At 34.3% G+C, this 25,353-nt stretch overlaps 1 protein-coding gene across 1 annotated transcript in view; it reads left to right on the top strand.

Moving 5' to 3' along the window:
• LOC150088444 (serine/threonine-protein kinase D3-like) overlaps positions 1-25,353 on the top strand; it is a 550,939-nt gene that overhangs the window by 513,381 nt on the left and 12,205 nt on the right. Inside the window, exon 22 of the mRNA XM_090370161.1 lies at positions 6,830-7,045. Within this exon, the coding sequence (XP_090226287.1) occupies positions 6,830-7,045 (216 nt within the window). The remainder of the gene's footprint in view (positions 1-6,829; positions 7,046-25,353) is intronic.

Genomic DNA, 25,353 nt, shown 5'->3' with positions numbered 1-25,353 from the left:
TTCTGCCCCCCACACTCAGTAAAAGTTAAAATAAGTAAGCATTTTTCATAAGTTTATTAAATCATGTTGTATATAACTAATTTTTTAAATTTAATCCATGTCTTCTTTATTCTCACTTCTTCCATCTATTTTTCTTAAGTATTTTTCCAATTTCTCTATAAATTCAGATCAACATCCAGCCTATGTTGCTATCATATTCTACCTGCTGTTAGAAGATCCATTTTCCCCATAAACATCAACAAACTATCAATCTCATCCAGGAGACGATCAGTCTCATCCAGTTTATTACAGTAATCAGCAACACACTGACCAAATCTAAACTTCCTGAAGTGTTTTTTCAGTAGTTCATATTTATTCCCCTGGTTATACCTCACTTTGAAAATCCTACCATCATTCAGTTCTACCACTCATCCCATTTCCTTATATGCCTTGGTCATAACTCTCCTTCCTTCTCAGATGCCTTGTTTCCAAGCCCTTAAACTCACACTTTTGTAGTCTATCCTCATATGGGTGCCCTAACTTAATAAACTTAATCTTAATCTTAACTGCTCTCTTTTGGATAAAATCAAAATTTTCGAGGGTTTTGAGGTAACTTCTGCAGATGTAGTATTCCATGGTGTAGATGGGGGATTTTGATTTGTACAGCATTTGCAACTCATTACAGGAGAAGTAAAGCTGAGAGTGTAGGAGGAAGCTTAGCTTTTTTTAGATGTGGAGGAAGAAATATTTTCAGTATGCTTATGCCAAGGAAAGTCAGAAATTATGGCTAATAATTTAGAGAGATATGCCCTTTTTAAAATTCTGTATTTTGATGAAGATAAGCATAGTGGATATTCGAGTAATTTGTGCAGAGGAATGTTTTGTTAAAGTAAATTGAATATAGCCAGAAGCACTCCATTCTTCGGGGCTGCCCTCACCATTTTAAATCACTATGACATAATTCAAAATAATAATAGCCTTAAAACCCATTATTTTTATTATTATTATTATTATTATTATCAGTAGCTACATGGTGCAAGGAAGCCCGAAGCTTATGCTGCACCAGCCAAAAAAAAAAAAATTCCCAAGTTACCCTGAGAGAGAGAGAGAGAGAGAGAGAGAGAGAGAGTGTCAAAATTAGAAGGAAATCACCAAGAAATAAAAGAATGGTGATATCCAGCTCAGGACCCTGGGTGTGCCAAGCCCATACTCATCAGATGTGAGTCCCTGAGATACAATAAACAAATAGATGAATATTGAGATGGAAAACTGCATTTTGTTATGAGAGGAAATGTAAAACATAACTTAATGACAAATATTGTATTTGTACTTAATGTTATTACAGTGATATAGCTCAATAAAAATACTTCTTTTTTTTTTTTTTTTTTTTTTTTTTTCAAATTATATTACAAAAACAAACAAGGTTGGGTAAGAAATTTAAATGGTCATATGTTACCTGTCTTTCACTTATGAAAATCTTCTTAGCCCATCAGTGTTTATGCTACACCTGACAGAAGTAGGGCAAAAATAATCTTTGCACAAAAATTTTTTGTTCAAAGTTATTGACTGAAACTTACTCTACCTTCCTAAATATAGATTCAATTTTACTAGACCAGTTTTTGAAACGAAATTTTATGATTTACACAGCATAATTGCACAAGAACCCCTGTCAGATGCAGAACAACACCTTTGCGGTTGTTTCTTTAGTAGTCTTGCTATATCCCTTAGGTGTCCCCCTCCCCACAAAAAAATTAAAAATAAATATACAAAGCTGCTGACTGTTGTATGTAGTATATTCTCATTTATTCATTTCAAGTTCAAGGGTCCAAAATATGTTTGCTTTGATTTAAACAGATTTGAAATGTTCGAACAAGGTCAGTACATATCAGCGTTAGTCAATTTAGTAAAATCGTGTTATGCTGTTCAAAATTTTGCAGTTCTTTCAATTAAAACAGGGGTGGGCAACCTCCGGTCCCCAAATGTGTGTAATCTGGCCTGCAGTCATTTTCAAAATATATATAATAAATGGCCTGCTATTTGTTATATATGTTATTGAATTAATGGAATGTCTGATGTAAATTTCAAAAATACTCTGTGCATTGCTACCACAAATATTGATCCAGATATCGATTCACTGATAAAAATAAACAATATCAGATCTCTCATTAAATACCATAAAAATAAAATATTATAATTTTTGTTGTTACTGGAATTATATTTGTATTTTACTATAATTGTACTTTTGTAATTTTATCTTGAATTTATATTTCACTTTTCTTATTAATAATTAATAAAATTAATTATATGTACCTGTATGTATAACTATTACAATAAATAATATAAAAGTGTTTTTGACAATTTTTTAATTATACACCATTTTAATAATCCTAAAAATCATGGAAAGCAAAAAAAAAAAAAAAAATATTGGCCTATGGGTACCTCACAGACATTTCATTGTGTAGATGTTTGTGAATCTTAATTGCTTAATATGTAAATTGTCACTCTGAGAAAGATAACAATAGTACAGTGGATAAATTCAGTTTCTTTTAAGAATTTCAGTTTCTTACACATAATAGCAAAGATTTAAGTGTAATTTTTTCTGCAATAATAGTCATTCAGTTCTATGTACATGATCTGAATGTTAAAAGAACTTCATGATTTAGGAACCATTTCTCTTGCAAATTACAGCTACTTAAGATGGGCATGGAGAATATATGAGCTGGAAAATTTTGGCATTACTTTAATACAGCTGTTTATGTGAAGAGACAAATTGTCCACTGTATGAGCACAGCAGGAAAAAAAATAATAAAATAAGTATTTGATCACATTTTGCCTTAATGGTAGGAAATTTTTTTTAACCAATAAATAAGTCACTGTATACAGAAAAGAGCAGCCAATGAAGCTGCTTGAAAGGAAAAGATTGCCAACAGCACATTAATATAAATAAAGTATAAAAAACATCAATTTGCTGTACATTAGAATTGTCCATCACAAACATGGAAGTATGTGATAAAATTTTTGTCTTTTAACGTGGCTTGGTAAAGTAACAATATTGCATGAGAACACCTGTCATTAATCATTCCATAGTTAATCTTTTCCATAAATAATGACTTATGCACACAGAAAAAAAAAAAGAAAAAAGATTTATTCTAGATGACCAATGTAAAATTTCACAACTGTTTAATTTAAAATGCACTTTTCCATGGGCATTTACTCTTCCTCCCTCTCCCTCTCTCTCTCTCTCTCTCTCTCTCTCTCTCTCTCTCTCTCTCTCTCTCTCATGACTGTTTTTATAGTAACATCAAACTTGGTCATAAGTTCTTATGCATTTTGCAAGAGCAGTGTGAGCACGTTACAAAGTTTGGTGAATAACAGATAGTACTAAAAGAGAAATGTGTCTAGTATTAAACAACAAATAATATTCTGAAATATGGATGCCCTCTCTCCTCTTCACTAGGTATGTACAGCTCATCTACCTCAAGCTGCATGACTATTATGGTAGCAAAAACAAATTGAGTGATCTTTATTATGTGGAAATTTGGAAAGCCTGTGCATTTTTTTTTTTTTTTTTTATAAAACCCCAAACACTAGAGGTAGAAGCTATAGTACTTAGTACCATTCTTGGGTTGGAGGTTGAGAAGGCGAAAGAGGATATATGTTGACATTAGACTTGAACTTCTGTAGACTGTAATTTTCAGGAAATATGTATGAAGAAAGGTTGTTCCAGAAAATGGCAGTTGAATGAATAAACAAGGAAGATGAAAAGTTAGTTCTGTGAGTTTGAAGTTGCACAGTAAATGGATATTGGTTGGTGGCGGCATGTGTTCGGACTGTTTTGAAAGAGAGAGCAGGAATTATAGAAGCCAATTCAGAAGAACAGTGCCCATGGAAGTATCTGTAGAAAAGGCATACAGCAGAAACAGTACATCTATGAGACAGCGAGTGGAGAGACTCTGTTAGAGATGAGTCATTAAATAACCTAATTGCCCTCTTCTGAATGGAATCTAGAAGCCTGAAAGAAGTTTTGGGGGGTACCACCCCAGATGTGGGAACAATATTCCATGGTAGGGCAGATTTGTGATTTGTACAGAGTGAACAGCTGTTTGGAAGAAAAGGAACGCCGAGAGTGAAAGAGAAAACCAAGTTTTTTAGATGCAGAGGAAGCAATATTTGTAATGTGCTTATGCCAAGAGAGATTAGAAGTCATGGTAATCCCCAAAGGAGATATATCATTTTGCCTAGAAGTTGGAGTGTCACTAAAGAGAAGTAGAAGAATCCTTTTTGCAAGATATAAGACAAGACTGAGTTTTAGAAGGATTGAAATTAACTAAGTTGTCTTTGCCCCACTGGAGATCGGCATTTAAGGAATTGGTAGCAGATATTCGAGAAGTTGAAGCTGATTGAGCAGGACAAGTTTTCTCAAAATGGAAAATGGAATGCAATGTGCTATCATTGGCAAAACTATGGATAGGATTTCCAGTCAATGGAAGAAGGTCATTGATATACAAGAGGAAAAGAGTGGGGGAAAGAACTGAACCTTGGGGGACACCGGCATTAGTGGAGAAGTTAGAAGACAGAGAGCCATCTACCATCACCCTCAGTGAGCGATCAGAGAGAAAACTGGATAACCAATTACTAAAAACAGTTGGCAAACCATAAGATGGAAGCTTGTTTAGAAGACCTTTATGCCAAACACGATCAAAAGCCTTTGAGATGTCAAGAGCAACTACTTGTGTTTCACCGAACCTTTCCATTGAATTAGTCCATAAATGGTAACATAAGCCAGAATATCACCAGTGGATCGACACTGACGGAATCCATACTGGCGATCGTTGATCAGACGGAAGGTTTCTAGGTAGTTTAAGAGTTGGCGGTTAATTGATTTCTCCATTACTTTAGAAAGTGTAGAAGTAATTGCAATGGGACGATAATTGGATGGGAGGGATTTGTCACCCTTTTTAGGAACTGGCTGGATATGAGAAAATTTCCAAGCAGAAGGAGAAACACCTTTGGAATAAGAAAGTGAAAAAAGTCAGTAAAGAACAGGAGTAAGTTCAGGAGCACAGGTTTTGAGAACAAGTGAAGAAATACCATCAGGACCTGGAGCTTTGTTAGCATCAAGATTCGTCACTATCCTTCTGACATCCTTTTGACGGAAGACCACAGGAGGCATTGAATGGAGTGTGTTGGGAATGGTGGGAGGTATTTTACCAAGATCATTAATATATGAATTCGAAGAAAAATGGGATGCTAGCAGGTCAGCTTTATCCTTGGCTGAAGTGACAACAGAACCATCTGGTTTGGACAGAGGTGGGAGCGGAGATGGGCAAAAGTTGCGGCCAATAGCTTTGGCAAGAGACCAGAATATTCGGCTACCATTAGGGCAAGAAGCAAGTTTTCTACTCTTAGCCTGTTCAAACTCTAGTTTAGACTGATTAATAACTGCTTTACAATAATTGCGAGCTTTGGTATAGGTAGAAAATGAAACTGAAGAATTAGAAACAAGCCAATTACAATATGCAACGTTCTTCTCTTGAACAGCATTAGCACATTTATTGGAAAACCAAGGTTTAGATAAAGGACGAGATTTTAAAATGGAGTGTGGAATAAAGGATTTCATTCCTACAAGAATAATTTCACTGACACGATCTGAGCAAACGTTGACATCAGAAGTTTTGAAACAGTAATCCGACCAAGGAAAAGAAGAAAAGAAAACCTGCAGGTCATTGCATTTTCCATTCTTGTAATGCCAGACAATACGAGGTTGGGAATAGCTATGAGATAAAGGCTCCATTGGAGAAGAAACAATCACAAGTTGTGATCCTAGTGCCTAAAGGACCACTCACTTCAACATGCATTCATTGTGAATGCCTTAAAAATAATAGGGAGTTTTTTTGTTTGCTATTTATTTATTTATTTTTTTTTTTTTTTTGTCGTCCAGTGTAAAAGTATTTTTCCTCAGAAGCACATTAATTCTCCTTTTTCCTCTCATATTCAGTGCATTTCATTGTGTATCAATCACATTGTATGTGCTTTTGGTTGTATAAAGAAAACTGATTAAATGTGCACTCATAGCACAAGTTAGTAGTAGTTAATTCTTTGTGAATTCACTACTCCTAACTCATGATTATGTAATACTAATTCTTTAGTATCACAGAAAATTAACCAAATCCATACAAAAGTTATGAATTATTTTAATAATTCATAACTTTTGTATGAATTATTTTAATAAGTGTTTTCATGCTCTTCTACACAGGGGCGGCCCTTCCCAAGGGTGATAGGGGTACACTGCACCTGGGTGGCAATATTCAAGAGGCACCTGAAAACCTGAAACTTATATGAAGAAAATTTTAAAGGTGGCACCAAATTGCAATTTGCACCCGGGCTCCACATTCTTTAGGAACTCCCCTGCTTCTACGTTACTTTAAATGTTGCCCTATATTCATTGTAAATTATGGAGGTCAATAATTGTAATATGCAAACTGTATATAATTATTTTCGTCTGTAAATCAGTTTTGTATTACACACACAAGAAGAAAAGTTCAGACCGCATTCTTCAAAATGTTTTTCTTATTGTTTGGCTATTATTAGTTGTATATTTTTGAATGATATTGTTGGAAATTGGGATTGAATATTTTATTTGGTGAAGAATTTATATTTTAATTGCATATATTTAGATTTTACCGACTTAAATTTTTAATTACAAGGTGGCAGTATGGATAGATTACTGCAGTTTATTAAGTCAGTCATTCACTCAGAAGAATGTGCTTTAAATATCAATTAACACAATGACAGTATGTGTTTATATAATATTTGTACAAAAATTTTGTTTTGATATCTATTTTTCAAGGACTATAATACATGGTGTGATTTACGAGAACTGGAATCCCAAGTAGGACATCGATACTTAACTCATGAATCAGATGATGCACGTTGGGAAGCTTATCGCAATCAGCACAATTTACCTTCTCCCCCAGTCTGCCCTCAGGAAACTGATGAGGATAATATGCTTCAAAGTAGTGAATATTCTGAAGCTCGAAAAGATAATTCAGGAGTGTGTGGAGGAGTGAGGCTTTAGATGTTAGGAAAAATATAACGTTTCCTATTTTAAGGTATGGATCCAATCCAAACAAGTGTGCCTACCAATATTTGGTGAATCAGGAATACTTGGTGCATCATTTCTTTTTAACTTATTTCTAAAACATGTTACAGAATAAGTACCAGAGACAAGATAATATTACGCAGTAAAATATTTTCTTCCACTGACTGACATAAACTGACTTAGTTATTTTTCTATTTATGCAGTTCATTTTTAGTACTTGATTTTAATATTTTATCTGGAATTATATTTAAATAATATCTAGTTGTAATAATGATAGCATTTTTTTTTTCACTAGGTTTGCTTCTTTTGCTTTAGGGATCTCTGAATAAATTAGATCTTTAATTAATTTCCAAAACTAGGATGGATTTAATATATAGCAGTGACAAAACAAATATGTAGGATAATTGTACATTTATGTTTTATATATAAAATATAGTATGCTGTATATTATATTTTAACCTTTTTTTTTTTTTTTTATTTATTTACTTTAATGATGTTTTTTGAAAAATTACACATGCAGAGAAATTGTGCCCTTTTCTTTACATAATATTATATAAGAAACCTGTTTAGGTTTCTGGTGGCTATAGGAAAATGTACATTCCAAAGTTATATTTTTTGAAATATTTGTATATACATTGATATTTCTGTGAATACAATCTTATTGTTACATATTGTAGTTAATATTTTAGTTATAACTTGCCTTGATACTTATTTACAAAGTATTAAAAGGCTGTTTAATTTTTTAAGATACTTGTACGTTACTTCTGATATGAAACCTTGTTGTTGTGTAGCATTTCCTTCTAGAGTGAAAAGTTTCCAGGAAGCAATAATGTTTTTAATTTTGTATAATTTCTGTAGTACTAATATTAAGATAGTTTTATTCATTTAGTTTCTACAAGTTTCTATATTTAAATTTTATGCAGTTTGAACATTCCACTGCTTATGACTTAATTAAAGTAGCTAGTCAAAATTTCAGTTTCTGTTATACATTTCCCAGACTCTTTTTTTTTTTATATTATATGCATTTATAATTTAAGATGTGCTTAATTGAAATCACAAATAATAAAATTAATTACCTGCAGCTTTCACTTTAATTTGAATGAAAAAAAAATAAAAAATAAAAAAATACAGTTAAGATAAAGATACAGTACATTCCTCTCAAAGTAGTAAAAAAATTTCTTTACTATACCACATTATAATTTTATAGATTTCTTTTCTTTACGTACTGATCTGTAATCAATGTTTGCATGTCACAGTCATAAAATGATTTCTACTTAATAAAACAACACAAAAATAATTAATATATATAACAGATTTTTATTAAATTAATATTAAAATTTTTCCATCTGGTGGTTGACTCAAAAACCATGGCAGTAATAAAGCTGATTCAGCAAACCATATGTATACTACTGGTGCCCTTTCTATTGTGAAAACCCCCTAAATTTGGATATTGGTGGGTGCTTTGCATTCCTAACTATTTTACTTCTCTTCTGTATTGACCAAATTTGAGAGTTTTTGAAATAATGGATGCCTTTGCTCCATTTTCACATGTTTCAATATCTCTCTGACCAATTTTATGACCTCTTCATGTGTTGTGAAATTAGATTTGTAAATTGAATTCTGTTTCTCTACAATTTTTATAGTTTTCAGTGTGTAATACTCAAAATGACACTTTCCAAAACTGCATCGTTCAGTTTGGCAAGGTATACATGGGTGGTGAGACAGGGAGAAGGTTTGAAACTTGCAGAGAAGAACATAAATAACACAACAAACAGATGACTAAAGGGAACACCAAAGAATCTGAATTGGCAGAGCATGCACTGGGATGTACCCAAGCAATATAGTGATCGGAACTTAGCAGAAGTAGGAAAGGTTAAAGACTTTGTAGTAATAGGGAGGGAAAGAAAATTTTAAAAAAAATTAAAAGAAACAGTGTATATTTAAAAATTTAGCAACATTGCTTTAAAGAGGAATAAGGAGACAGAAATATTGGGGGGGGGGGGCTGAGGAATGGGCTTTTCAACAATAAGATTAAATGGGAATTGATGGAGTGATTTGGGGAGGGCGTTCGGAAAACAATAGGTAGTGAAAGTTCTAGACACTAGATTAGAGATGCTGTTTATTAAATGATGTCAGCAGTTTGAGAAAGTCAAATTCATACCCCTTGTTCTTACTCATTGTGCATTTAACCTGGTGAAGGGTTTGTAATGTGATGTTCATTTATTAAAATATTTATCATTGTGCATGAAGTGTTAGAATAGTTTGTCTTGATTTTTCAGCATTCATGCATTGAGCTCACACATGACAATAAAAGGAATGCCCTTATTATGAATTTATTCTTAATAAGGGCATTAGTAAGAATTCTTATAATACCGTGATAATAGACTAAATATAAAAATAGCGAAATGCTTAAAGAGCGGTACTCACCTTGAATATAATCTACATTAGTTTTATGAAAAGACTGATGGCTAAATATAAGGTGGAGTGGTTAAGTTAATGCATTTAGGTGGGATGAGATTTAATTTAACGGAATTTTAAAATAAGCACAAGGAAGCAGAAGTGCACTACTCCATCCCTGGTTGTCATAAAGTAGAAAATAGTTAATCTGGAACATAAAAGAATTGATAATGCCAATAGTCGTGACGACAGACTTTCGTTAAGTTAAAATGTCCTCAGTTGGCGGTGTTAAGTGAGAAGTAACGCGTGCTGTATTTTAAGGAATTTTTTATACTTGCGTGATGCTCTTTGGAACACATGGGAATCTCAGATGTGAGCGATTCCAAGCTGAGGAAAGGTGAAAGGGAAGTTTTGCGTTTAGGATTTTGAGATTAGTATTGTGTCGAAACCATTTGATAATGAGGGCTTCATATTGAAGAATTTTGTGGCTGGTTTTAAGTCTTATAATGGTGATAGCGGAGTCAATTAAAGGAGTGTGATTGTGGGTTTGAGCATGAATTGTGTGTTCTGTACTAGCTTGTCCCTATCTAAGACTATTATAATGGTAGTATGTGCGAGTGTTGAAGATTTTGGTAGAACCAAACTTGTAGTACTACCAATATAACGGGCATCACAGTTTGGTTGACATTTAATCAAGTAAATTATATTGTTCAAATCATTGTTTGGTTATTTGTGTGTGTCTTTGTAAGTGTTGAATAAGGATCCGATATTATTATAATCTGAAAAAATAAGGGAGATATCAGTACCTGTAAACACACGGCGGAATTGTCCGGCAAGTTCATTATGGTATGGGAGGATGATGCGTATATTTGCGTTGGTAATGGGTTTTGGTGGATTGGTAATTTTACTTTTGGCGGTGGAAATAGTTTGTTGATGAATGAGTTGGGTTGGGTAGTTCCTAGCTGTAATTTTTCTGTGAGGTATTGAAGTTCATTGGTTAAGTCATTTTGTGAGGTGCTATATATGAGGGCATTATGTATTTGGTTGTATAAAACCGCTTTTTCTGTGCAGAGGGGGTGGTGCGAAGCAAAATGCAGGTATAAAGCCGCCGTAGCCTAGTGGTCATGCGCGTGGGTGCATAAGTACACATGCCTTGAGCAACCGGGGTTCAAGCGACCGTGACTGCTGAATACTGTGCTGTTTCTTGTATTCTGTGTATATTGTAAACTCCTCTGACCATTAGGTCATCCCGGAGTATAAACAGAAAAAAATATATATATTTTTTTTTTCTGAAATGTGTATTTCATGTGTATGTGTATTTTTTGTGTATTTTTTCTGAAAATCTTTATACCTAGTTTGGTACCTGTTTTGTAAACAGTGAGGTTGAGAAAATTAATTTGGTTGTTGGCTTCAATTTCAAGAGTGAGTTTTAACCTATCATGTATTGAATTAAATTTTAAAAAGAGATTGTCTATAGTGGACCTATTGCCTATTATGAGTATGTCATCAGCGTAATGGGTGTATGATTTTATTTCTAATTAAAATTATATCTCCTCTTAACATAACGGGTGTATAATTTTATTTCTAATTAAAATTACATCCCCTCTTACCAGATTCTCAGAATTCAAAATCAGCAATACCAATCAGGCCTTTCAGAAAATAAGCACTACTACAATTTCTGATGGAGATATCCTAGCATCATTTGACATAATATCTCTATATACTAACGTGCATATCTATCCCATACACTTTTCAGGCTTTACGAAAATTCTTAACAACAGATAACACTTTGACAAAACGTACCTTTCTTTCCATTGATAACATCCTTGAACTCACTTCTCTTTTACTAGACACCCGATATTTCAGATTCAATAATAAAATTTTCAAACAAATATTCAGTTTACCCATGGGTGTAGGTATCTCCGCCCCCCTGTCAGAAATATACCTAGCCGCAATAGAGAACCAAATCTTGCAACCCTTCTCTCCAGAAATAAAATTATATACCCGTTACGCTGATGGCATACTCATAATAGGCAATAGGTCCACTACAGACAATCTCTTTTTAAAATTTAATTCAATACATGATCGGTTAAAACTCACTCTTGAAATTGAAACCAGCAACCAAATTAATTTTCTCAACCTCACTGTTTACAAAACAGGTTTTTTTTTTTTTTTTTTTTTTTTTTGTAGTTGTTGCCGCATAGGCTTCTGTGGCCATAATGCACCTCCCAAGGTTTTTTGCAGTACTTTGATCCAAGCCCGAGGCAGGAATCGAACCGCGACCTTTGGGTTGCCAGGCAGGCACTTAACCTACCCGGCTAGCCCAGTCGGCACACAAAACAGGTACAAAGATTTTCAGAAAAAATATACATACAGGCAAATACCTACATTTTTCTTTGCACCACCCCCTCTGCACAGAAAAAGCGGTTTTATAAAACCAAATACATAATGCCCTCAAATATAGCACCTCACAAAATGACTTAACCAATGAACTTCAATACCTCACAGAAAAATTTACAGCTAGGAACTACCCAACCCAACTCATTCAACACACTATTTCCACCGCCAAAAGTAAAATTAACAATCCACCAAAACCCACCACCAACGCAAATATATGCATCATCCTGTCATACCATACCATAATGAACTTGCCGGACAATTCCGCCGTGTGTTTACAGGTACTGATATCTCCCTTATTTTTTCAGCTTATGATAAACTTGGATCCTTATTCAACACTTACAAAGACACACACAAATACCCAAACAATGATTTGAACAATATAATTTACTTGATTAGATGTCAACCAAACTGTGATGCCTGTTATATTGGTAAATATAACAGGCATCACAATATTTGGTAGAACCAAGTTTGGTTCTACCAAAATCTCCAACACTCACGCATACTACCACTATAATAGTCTTAGATCGGGACAAGCTAGTACAGAACTCACAATTCATGCTCAAACCCACAATCGCACTCCTTTAATTGACTCCGCTATCACCATTATAAGACTTAAAACCAGCCACAAAATTCTTCAATATGAAGCCCTCATTATCGAATAGTTTTGACCCAATACTAATCTCAAAATCCTAAACACAAAACTTCCCTTTCACCTTTCCTCAGCTTGGAATCTCTCACATCTGAGATTCCCACGTGTTCCAAAGCGCATCACGAGAGTATAGAAAATTCCATAAAATACAGCACACGTTACTTCTCACTTAACACCGCCAACTGAAGACTTTTTAACTTAACGAAAGTCTATCATCATGACTATTGGCATTATCAATTCTTTTATGTTCCAGATTAACTATTTTCTACTTTATGACAACCAGGGACGGAGTAGTGCACTTCTGCTTCCTTGCCCTTATTTTAAAATTCCGTTAAATTAAATCTCATCCCACCTTAATGCATTAACTGAACCACTCCACCTTATATTTAGCCATCAGTCTTTTCATAAAACTATTGCAGATTATATTCAAGGTGACTACCGCTCTTTAAGCATTTCACTATTTTTATATTTAGTAGGGAGTTAATTTCATTTACATTCTTAACTTCTTTGCTTCTTAATAAGCTTTCGTTACTTCTATTTCCAATTACCTGAAAAGTCACACTATTTTCCTTTGATAAGTTTTGTTGCATTTTATTTGGACTTTCGTAACACAGTTAACTGTGTTTAATTTTATGAAGTTTCAGACAGCAGTAAATTAGCATTCTGGATCTTTGTGTTCCAGATCCTGATGTGAATGCTGCTGCCCAGATATAAAGTCATGGCAATGAAATCTAAGATATCACAAAAAATATGTATGGATGAAATTCAATCACATTTTGTGGAAAAGTATTATAAGATTCAAGTTATATTGAGCTTGAAAAGAAATATGCCCCTGTTTTTGCGAATTGTAATCGTGTAATTATGACTACCTAACTCGGGGAGGATCGCTGCATAATTCAAACATTTAATACAGCGTACAGTCATCCTTTAAGGCCAAACAACTTTTAATGAACTCTCATGCTGTTTGCAAGGCTGATAATAAGCCATTGTGGTAATAAATTCCACTTTACAAGAGCAGACCTTAACACATGGGTGTTCTGTGAGAAGGATGACATGCTCCATTTTATCTCTGTAAAGCATCCTAAACAAGCTTAATTAGATTCTGCTTAAGAGGTCTGGTTGGTTGCTCATTCAAGGAATATCCTCAGTCTCTGAAAGAATTTGTTCACCAGCTCAGCTCTGTGAGGAAGAGTATTTTCTGTGAAAATTAATTTGAGGTCTATGGCACCTCTGAAACACCTCACATAAAGCTCAATTCTTTTACCTTCAGCAGTCAAGGAACTTCCCTGAAACATGTCGATATCAATTCAGTCATTCACCATAATGCCTCAACCGAGACTATGAGACAGCTCCAGTGATAGTGGGCCTGTTTTTGTGAATTCTGATTTCAAAGCAAAGGGCACATTCCATATTGTTTCCAGATAAAAACATATTGAGAGTGTTCTTCGAAACTGATCTATAAAAAGAATATTGATCTCTGCCCCAGAGAATGTGTTGTCTGCATTACTCTCCCATGGGAAAGGGGGGAGCAGAACATAAGTGTTGGGTTATCTTTCATAGGATCCCGTTTTCAGAAGTCTTTGATATAAAATTTGGGTTGCAACTGTTGTTATTGTTGCTCCTTGAGATAGAGTTGCTTAGTTGTTGGCTGTCATTTCTTTTGTAATTTTGCTATTAGGTCCAGGCAACAGTAATCTTGAAATGTTGCAACTTTGATCGACTTTTAAGTTGCGTTTGAGGTATCTCTCCTGATATTGCCATAATCTTAAAATTAAAATTCTTGACAAGATTAAAGCTCTGTTCATCTCAACTTGAACACCCTGCCAGTAGCATAGTTGCCAACTCTCTGGATTTACAACAGAGAATCTGTCTTTTTTACTTGATTTGATCCCCTCCCATCTCACTAAGTAATATAGTTAGTGACAAAGGGGCGCCTCAGTAGCCAGGTGGGCAGGAGCAGCAGTGCGTAGCACACGCTTCTTGATTAGACCGGGGTTCGAGCCGTGACCACCAAATACGGAGGATACGGAAAGGTCAGGGAATGACCACCGCATATCCCCGGAGCAATATGGCCTTAGTTGCTAATGCTCCTAAAAATCAAATAACAACAACCGTGACAAAGACCGCTCGATATTTTTGCAAAAACTGTTTTTCTTTTTTTTTCCATTTCATAAAAAATAATAAAACTGCATTAAAATTGGAATTAAAAAAAAAAAAAAAAAAACATTTTTGTGAATTTCTGCTTATTTTCATTAAAAAAAGTTGGCCGTCAGGTGTGCCATGCTAATCTATGTTGCAAAAGAGAAATGCATGGTAATAGTATTTTTCTCTGTTATATGCAATCCTTTCATATACTTGGGTAGTGCAAAGCTAATTAACAATGTCTTTTGCCAACGAAATTATTATTATTATTATCATTATTAGCCATATGGTGCAAGGAAGCAATACAACATAAAATTTCAGAAGACATATACACAAGATTTTCCGTGTATTGTAAAATCTTTTTTGCAATGCATGGAAATATGTTTACGTTACTGTATGTAGATGTGATATTTCAATTTCAAGTGGCAGGAAACATGATGTAATCAGATATTTTCAAACAGATATGCATAAAGATAGCAATCATTACATAGAAGAAATGCAAAAATTGGTGTTGCATTTTGTGCCAGTGTCATACATGCTGAATGTTTTTTGCATCTTTTTTCATATAACATAATCTTTCCTCTGCGTTGTGCTCATCATTCAGGTAAATTGTAAACAAAAACATGTTTCCTGATAGCAAAATAGCAAAAAAATAGAGTTGTCTAAGAACAAAAACAGTAACCATTATAAATGAAATTGCACATATAGGGAAAGAAGATTTAGCAATTAACTCTGAAAAATGGGCCATTTTTCATTGCTACGGATGGCTGCAATCAGAGTGATTCCAAATGTGGTGACAGTTCATAATACAATAAAAAGTTATCAAATGGAAAGAAACTTTTTGTTCTCAGTGCCAGCACTGAGAGGTGATGCTATAAGATACAACACAGGACATCCTCTTTCTCAAAAAACTGCCCAGCACTTAGTGTTGATAATGTACCTGTTGTGGTAAACCTAAAACTGGAGTAGTAAGGATATTAAAGGAGGAGATTGGGCATTTGGTAGTAATAGTTTAGGTCCTTATCAGATTAATTTGTGTTGCATTTTGTAAAGAGAGCTGCAAAATGCCTTCCTGTGAAAAGGAATGAATATTTCAGACATTTACCACTATCTAGAGAGAAACGCTAAAAGGAAAGGTGTATTTATGCTTCAAATTTGGCTAGACTGGTAGAACAATTGCAAACTTGACAAGTCTGTTTAAAAAAGTTTGTAGAAGTATGGAAGCTATATGCACATATTTTTCAGATACCAAATTGAACAGTACAGCGAGTGATCATTAGTGCATGGCACTGAACTCATATTCAAATCCAGTTAATGATCCAAAAGAAGTTTTGAAAGAAGGAAAATTGATGAAATCTCCAAGAAAAAGAACTTCTAGTGAAAGCAATCCTGAACAGGCCCAAACAAGCTGATAATTCTAGACATATTGTCCTCACTCATGCAGAAAGTCTGTTCATGTTTCTTTCTGTTCATATTTCTGTCAAATTGCTTGAATAAAGTAATTTGCTTGTTTCTTTTAAATATTATATCATTGTTTGAAAATCTGACCATGGCTGTTCAATCCAACCTACCTCCATGTATGTGCTTTAAAGAATGTTATGTACAAATTTATTTTACCACCAATTTTTAAACCTTCCCCTTCCATTCTGGAAGTTGATTAACACAGCAGACTAAACTAGAAGGATTATTCTGACTGACCCATAAGCATTTCTACCACCAAAATTATAGAGAGATTAAACAAGGAGAAAATTATGCTCTTTTGTTCACTGTGTATATACTTTATTGCTGGCTGTAACTACATAATACAAAAAATTCTCATTGAGAAATGTTCTTATCGAGTTAGCAAATTTCGTCAACTGGGAGTACATCATTTTCAAATTTGAATTTTTTGTGGACAAGTTTCCAGTACCTCTTGGTGTCATCAAAAAAGTAAACAAGTTATTATGCAGTGCATTACACTTTAAGCATGTTCGATTTTTTCATTTCCTGCGAGTAATAGAAATGAAAAGTAAATATAGTATATAGTTATCTCCTTACCAATTAATTACCAAGATAATAACTTTATAGAACACGTAATAAAACTTTGTAGATTTTATTAAGTGAAACTTAGCCATTTAGTTTAATTACAACTGTATTATATTTCTTATTCTCCTCCCATATTACTCTTTTTTTTTATTTATTTATTTATTTTTTAAGTCTCTTTTTTTTTCTCTGTATATATACACAGACAACATCACATATTCATGAGTCTTGCATAAATGTGATGCACACAAAGCTTGCACAAACTGTCTATACCTTCTTATATACTGTCTACATGTGCACGCACTCCCATATTTGTACATAACATAATGCGTTATGTTATGTACAAATATGGGAGTGTGCGTGAAAGTGCCTAAAAAATAAATGAAGCAAAAGATGTTTTACATCATCATTTCTCTCAGTTTCAGTGCAAGAATCCTTCACACACTATTATGAAAAAGAATTGCTGTACAGTGGTCCTTCATTGGGGAACTGACAAGTGCACAAGGATATATGAAATATAACATTATGCCAAGCTATGCTTGGAATTTTAACAATTGTTCATATCAATACTGAGTATGAGAGGATACTCAGCCAGATCAGAAAAGCACAAACTGAGTTCAGATCTTTTCTTTCTGGTGAAGCTTTGGAAATGTTCCTAATAGCTGCCAGGTCTAGACCAGCAGGGCCATTGTTATGAAGAAAACTAGATTCAAGATTTCTGAAGAGAGTAAAGTCTGCAGCAGTATCTTTCTTGAAACAATCAAAATCAGTTGATGTCTTTGCAATAACTGCTTATGCTCATTAAAACATATAATCATAGAATGCCTGCTATATCTAAAAGAATGGAAGACTGCTTTCTCTTCTCATTTTCATAAATGCAATGAGTTATCATTACAGTGTGTTCTAGGAGAACGTGAAGACATGGATGACATTTTTTCTTTCTAAAATTGATAAATAAATATCACATTATCTAAATCAGATCACCTGTAAGACAAAGGAAGAAAATATTAGACAGTAATTAGTGCATTATAGCCTAAGTTGCTGATGCACCAACATATCTAACAACAACAACAATAGTTGATGTATAATAGAAAATCCAAACAGAAAATTACAAACGAAAAAAATCCAAACTAAGGTAATGTTTGGAAGCATACTGCACTAGTAAACAATTCTGTATGTTTATTTTAATATAAAATGTGCGTGTATGTTGTTAGTAAACTTTAATTTATAGTGTATTGTGGTAATTACAGAAACTACTTTTTTTCTCTGTTTCTCCTGCTTGCAATTATCTGATCTCTACCATTTTGAAAGACAAAAATAGCCACCCACCATTCCCAATCTTCAAAACATCTGTTCATTTATTCTACAGAAAGAAAGAAAAAATTTAATCAGATGTGCTAATTTCTTATTAAGTTATAATTAGATAGTATGAATCAGAGCTGTAATGCTCAATACGTTCTACGTTGATATTAATATTTGCAAAATAATAAGAGGAATTTACCTCATTATTATTAATTTGCAAATGTTAAAAGTTATAAATATGTCATTTTCACTTCTTGTATGTGTTCAGGAACTTAAAATTATATTTTTACATCATATTTAGATGCAAGTTAAATTATAAGGATGTGAAATATTTTATGTAACAATTTATGCAATTACACATAAAACATAAAAAAACTGTAACCTAAAATTGGGACACCAGCATATTATATATAACAGAATAATTTTGAAACTCTTAGTTTGTTCATATATTGATTTTTGATATTGTTGTCTTTCATAAAGGATTGAAACTAAGTGCACTAAGTTTGCATGAGCAAATAACATATTTCTCATTTTGGCCAAAAATTGCTAAACATTCAAGATCTTTTTTCTTTTTTTGCTCATTATGAGGTTATATTATCATTCATGCTTTACAGTGGAAATAGTGCATTACATTGGATAGTGGTACACTAACATACAAATACGGTGAATGCCTTTTAATGTTATCACTGGGTATTTTTATCAGCTGATTATTATAATCAAAACTGAAAATTCAAAATTATATTTCATTATATAGGAACTCCCCAACTTGCCTAATACTCGACTCACGTAAATTTGACTTTACGTAAGTTTTTGCCAAACTGGGAAAAAAAAAAAAAAAAAAAAACCAGCGGAAACTTTTTTGCATCCCATAGGAATAAATGGAGGTATCATGAAAATGTCATAATGTGAACCCAATAACACTTTTTTTTTTTTTTTTTTTTTGTAATTCGTTCCAAGTCCTTGGAAGTTGAAAATTTCACTATATTACTAAGCTATTTATCTCTCTAAAAGGTCATAGTTATAATGGAAATTTCACTACCCTCTCATCGTTATCATATGTTCCCGTTATAAGAATCAATTTTGAATGCCTTTGTGATATTTTTTTAAAGCACGTTTCCAGAGGTCACGACCATAAAACAATAAACAATAAAAACAATTTGCACTTTTCAGTTTGTTGGGCTTTTCTGTTAGTGCATTTAATTATAAACGGGTAGTAAACTTGATCTTATTGTATTTGTGATAATACCAATAACTGCAATTGTGTGGGTTTTTATGCTATTATGGTGAAATGTGTTCCCCTTTACTGAAATCTTCAATCATATAAAAAAACAAATTTTCAGAAATTTCTCTTCATTCCTATTTACATATTACAATGATGAAGGGAAAGCAACCACCGAAAAGTACAGGTAGGTACTTTTCGGTAGTGCCAGGAAACGAAACAAAATTGATTTAGAAATGAAGATGAAAATGATTAAGACACACGAAGCAGGACAAAGTTTGTCATCTATTGCAAGGGAATTACGTCTCGCTGCTTCAACAGTGAATACTATTTTAAAGGACAGTGTGCGCATAAAAGAACATGTCAAAGGATCAATGCACTTAAGATCAACAGTGATCACAAAAAACACATTCAGGTGCTATAGCAAAGATGGAGCAGCTATTAATAATATGGATAGAAAATCAGATTGAGAAGTGAGTGCCCTGATTCTAATGACCATTCAAGCAAAAGTAACAAATACAGTGGATTCCGGTTATTTGGGCCACCGGTTAATCGGGGCAGCCGTTTATTTGGGGAAAATCTTAAAAAACAGAAACCAATCGAGAAAATAGCCAGAGTTTACTTCGCTTAATTGGGACAGCATGCCGTTTAATCGGGGCAGGAGATTACCATACGATTATCTCCGACGGTACCGTGTGGTTCAGTCGAAATTCTGGAGGTCACAACCATAAAACAATAAAAACAATTAGCAGTCACCTGTTTATTGGGCTTTTCTGTTAGTGAAATCTATCATAAACGGACAGTAAACTCGATCTTACTGAATTTGCGATAATACCGACAGCTGGAATTCTATGAGTTATTATCGTGAAATGTGTGTACACTTCCATGGAATCTTCAATCATATAAAAAAATTAATTTTCAGATCTCTTCATTCCTATTTTTAAACTTTGTAACACGTTACTCCATTCTCACTTGCGCTTATCATGTTACTTGCAATTTGTGTGTGCCGTGTTCTTTGTTATTGATTGCTTATCTTTTTACTGTTCTAAATTTTAACCCCCATACACAAATGTCAGTGAACAGAAATTTCAATTAGTTCATATGTAGATATTACAGTACATATTAATTATTCCGATTATCACGTATATTCTTCCAGTTTTCATGTATCATTTAATTTTTTTAATTGGTAAGGTAATAAAGGGTAAATTTGTGCTTAATATATCTTTACTTTTATAGCCTGTGGATAATATTCCTCCTATTTTCTCTAATTAGAATCGCTGTTTAATAGAATTAAAATTCAATTCACCAATGTGATCACAATGACCGGTGCTTACTACACATTGTATTGTGAACGGTACTTTACTATGGTGAGTTCGTCGTAACATGATTTGATTGTACAGTGAACTAATTGTGAAGGGGTGGGTACATTGTATTTTTAACTATTTATGTGAAACTTCGGATAATTAGGGCAGTCGTTTAATTGGGCCAAAATGCACTAGTCCCGATGTGTCCCAAATAACCGGAATGGACTGTATTTATAAAGATATTAAGGATAAGTATGGCGAACCTCAACCCAAGTTTGTGGCAAGCAATGGGTGGTTTAATAGGTTTAAGCATCGCACTGGTTTCCACAACATTAAAGTATGCAGTGAAGTCGCCAGTGCTGATTCTGCAGCTGCAGAGAAATTTTGTGATGTGTTGGAAAAATTATTGATGAAGGCAGCTATTGACTCAGCAAATTTTTAACGTTGACGAGAATGCTCTGTATTGAAAAAAAAATGCCGGATGAAACATACATTGCCAAAGAGGAAAAGACAATGCCAGGTTTCAAGGCTTCGAAAGATAGAACCATGCTCTTGCTTGGGGCTAATGCAGGGAAGATTACAAATTAATACCACTGCTTGTGTACCATTCTGGAAATCCTCGTGCATTTAAGGGCATCAATAAAGCCACCCACCTGCATTTTTGATTGAACCAGAGGGCATGGATAACAATATATCTCTTTGAGGATTGGTTTTAATGCTGCTTCATTCCCGGGGTTGAAAAATATTGTAAAGACAATGACGTTCCTTTCAAGATTTTGTTTCTATTAGATAATGATGCTCCTGGACATCCTACACATCTAGATGGTTTCAATTCAAATGTAAGACTCATATTTCTACTACCAAACACAACTTCACTCATCCAACCTATGGATCAGGGTGTTATTTCGAATTTAAAAGCATACTATTTATACACAACATTTGCTCAGGCATTGTCTGCAGTACATGGTGAGAAAAATTTTATGTTAAGAGACTTTTGGAAATCTTTCAGTATTTACCACGCCATCTTAAACATTAATAAGACATGGGCAGAAATTACAAAAAAATTGTTTAAATGGCACATAGAAGAAAAAATGCCCACGGCACGTAAAAGGCTTCAAAAGATTTGAAAAAGATGAATCATATGAAGAGGTTACAGATAAGATTGTAAAGGTTGCAGAACTACTTCAGTTGGAAGGTGATGCCAAAGACGTGGAGGAGTTAATAGAAAAAGAAGAGAAGGAATTATCTAACGAAGAACTTATTGACTTGCAGGCAGTGATAGTGAAAGAAGAAAATGCTGACGAAGCTCAAGATGAACCAAATGAGGAGCCGAGACACTTCATCACCAGAGAGATGGCAATGGAATTTTGTGAAATTGCATCGACAGTGGTGAGGTTTGGAAAGATGGATCCTGACAGTGAATGATTCTTAAAAGTTTACAAAGGAGTGAATGATATGCTTGCTCGCTACAAAGAGATCTACAATGAAAAGAGAAAAGCTACCGTTTAGTCATCCATTAATATGTTCTTTCGTAAGGTTGAGGCTGACCCCCTTCTAAATCTCCACAGCCCTCAACCTCTGTAGTGTCGTACTTATCAGCTGAAGATGTTGATTCTGGCAACGATGATTGAGAGGTAAAACTTACTGATGTTATGCCTATTGCCTCTCTTTTTTTGTAATTTTGAAATTTTTTAAATTGCATGCTTTTGTAATTTTTCTTGAGCATGAGATAAAAAATTGAATAAATACAATAAATAATTCTATTTACATTTTCATCGAACATTTCTTTTTTGATTCAATTAATTCAGCAAGCACAGTTGCTAGTGCTGCACAAGCAGGGGTGAAATTCCGACTTACATAGCATTCCACGGAATGCAACCCTTACGTTAGTCGGGGGAGTTCCTGTAATGTATATAAATTCTGTTGCTTTGTGCAATCATACTGCTATTCTGCTGCTTTATGCTATTTGTTATCGTCTTTTTTTTCAGTTAAGAGAAATATGCCTACCATAAAGCATAAATTTGCAGATTATTGACCAACATTCCAAATACTCTTCACAACATTGTCCTTTGCCAGGTGAAAGTAGTGTGTTTTAATTCCTAATCCTTGCCACATGTCTGTAGTTGCCACAAAACACAGGAACACGAAAACCAAAGCTGGTAAACAATCAAGAAATTTATGCTTCTGTTATCACACTATGTGGTTGGGTGGAGGGGGAGGGCAATCCAGTTGAGTGAGATAACCTTCAGTATGATAGTCATGCCATTAATTTTCACTACTGTGATGTTTTTCAGTCTGAAAAATAACAAGCCCACATTAACTATTGATTAAGGATAAAAATGTGTAATTTTGTGTACCCACCCAAATGTGGATAGGTATGATTTTTAAAATAAGTTTACAGTTATTGGGTTATTGAACATGAACTGCTGGTGCCATGTAAAAGTAGTGTAAAACCAGTGAAACTCATTGTAAAGACAAAATTTTTTTCCCTGCTCTGAGCATGCTGACCATTACACAATAATACTATGAAGTGTATAATTATGTTTGTTAGCAATTCAAGTTTTACTTGTTTTTGGTCTCTGTAATTATTTAATGGGAGATTAACCCTTAAGAGATGTCATGTATTTGAAAGTAGTGCAGTACCATTACTCATTGTAAAAGCAAAATTTGTTCTGTGTGAGCCTAAAGACCATTGCAATTAACACTACAAAGCTTGGAATTGTATTTGTTGATAATTCAAACTTCTTTAGATTTTCTGTAGTTTTCCAATAGATAGGAGATTAAATTTTTAAGCAAGGCCACTCATTTGAAAGTAGTGCAGTATCAGTGGCTCATCATAAAGGCAAAGTTCATTCTGCTGTGAGCTGAAAGAATAGTAGAATAGACTGTTTATAGTTATTTAAAGATGAGAAAAAAATTATTATGCTACAAATTTTTGTACAGCTTACAAGAATGCATTGGAAATTTAATTGCTAAGGATTTTAAACAACAAGCAGTGGAGAGATTTTTTCAAACAACAGATTTGTATATATATGTTTTTTTGTATTCATTGTTTTTTAAATTTGACACTGAAATCATTTGATGTGTTTATATTGAAATGCATTACTTTATATACTGTGCTGGATGATAAATAAAGATTTATAAGATAAAAAGCTTTTCATATTCCATCAAAAGAAAATTCCCTGCATAAAATTCCCCACAAGAAAGGCACCTGGGGTGGATGGGATCTATCCAGTTATATTAAAGGAGGCAGCAAAGGAAGTAAGCAAACCCTTAGCCATAATTATGAGAGCTTCCTTGGACTCAGGGGAGGTACCCACGGACTGGAGATGTGCAAATGTGACCCCAATTCACAAAGGGGGATCAAAGGCTGACACAAGTAATTATAGACCTGTGAGTTTAACTTCTGTTCCCGGAAAATTAATGGAGGCACTGGTTAAAGAAGCACTGCAGGATCATCTAGACAAGACTTCAGTTATAGCTAGGACACAGCATGGTTTTGTTAAGGGTAAGTCTTGCCTGACCAATTTGATTGGATACTATGATGCAGTCAGAAAAGAACTGGATGCAGGGAATAACTTTGATATTATATACTTGGATCTTAGAAAGGCTTTTGATACTGTTGCACATGGAAGACTGCTGCACAAATTGGAGCAGTGTGGCATTGGAGGCAAATTGCTGCTATGGATAAAGGGGTGGTTGAGGGGGAGAAGACAGAGAGTGGTAATCAATGGACACTGCTCATCGTGGACTAATGTTATTAGTGGAGTCCCTCAGGGTTCAGTATTGGGTCCTTTATTGTTTTCTGTATTTATAAATGATATTGATGATGGTATATCAAGCTTAATGTCCAAGTTTGCAGACGATACAAAGGTTGGCAGGGTTGTCAAGGACACTACTGACACTATGCTACTGCAACAGGATTTGGAAAGGTTGAGCAGATGGGCTTCGAGGTGGCAAATGAAGTTTAACATTGACAAATGTAAAGTACTACATATGGGAAACAGCAACCCCAGAGCAACGTATCAACTCTGTGGTACTACACTGACAGTGGTAGAGAATGAAAGGGACCTGGGGGTGGTTGTGCAGGCAGATATGAAGTTCTCTGAGCAGTGCAGACGGGCAAGAGTAGCTCATGGTGTATTGTCAATGATATATAGGAATTTTTCTAGCAGGGATAAGGAGGTGATTATTCCCTTGTATAAAGCAATGGTCAGGCCACACCTAGAATACTATATACAGGCCTGGAGGCCTCATTTCAAGAAGGATGTAGAGCTGCTGGAACAAGTACAAAGAAGGGCAACTAGATTGGTGAATGGGACAAAGGGGTGCTCTTACGAAGAAAGGCTTAAGTTTTGCGAATTACAGTGTCTGGAAACTAGGCACCAGCGAGGTGATCTGATAGAGGTGTACAAAGCCTTGAATGGTTTGAGCATGCTCAATGCTGATGGGATTCTTCCTCTTGCTCAGAATAATCACCTGAGAGGGCATAAATTCAAATTGAGGAAAGACAGATGTAGGATAGATGTGCAGAAATTTGCCTTTAGCCAGCGGGTGGTTGGTAGGTGGAACAGACTTCCATCCCTTGTCGTGGAAGTTGATAGCCTAAATAAGTTTAAGGCTCAGCTGGACAGGTATTTCGAACGAACAGAGGGGTGAAGTGGAAGTGGTTATTTTTATTTATGTTACTTTCTTTTTTTTTTTTTAGCTGATGCTGCATAAGCTTGCTTTCTTGCATCAAATGCCTCTACTAATGCTAATGCTAATTTGGATCTTAAAAAGGCTTTTGATACTGTTGCACATGGAAAACTGCTGCACAAATTGGAGCAGTGTGACA

Source organism: Mastigoproctus giganteus, chromosome 3, assembly GCF_048544385.1.
Source record: "Mastigoproctus giganteus isolate SK-2022 chromosome 3, ASM4854438v1, whole genome shotgun sequence".
In the NCBI taxonomy this organism is placed as follows: domain Eukaryota; kingdom Metazoa; phylum Arthropoda; class Arachnida; order Uropygi; family Thelyphonidae; genus Mastigoproctus; species Mastigoproctus giganteus.
The sequence above is the reverse complement of the archived record's forward strand: the minus strand, read 5'-3'. Positions and strand labels throughout refer to the sequence as shown.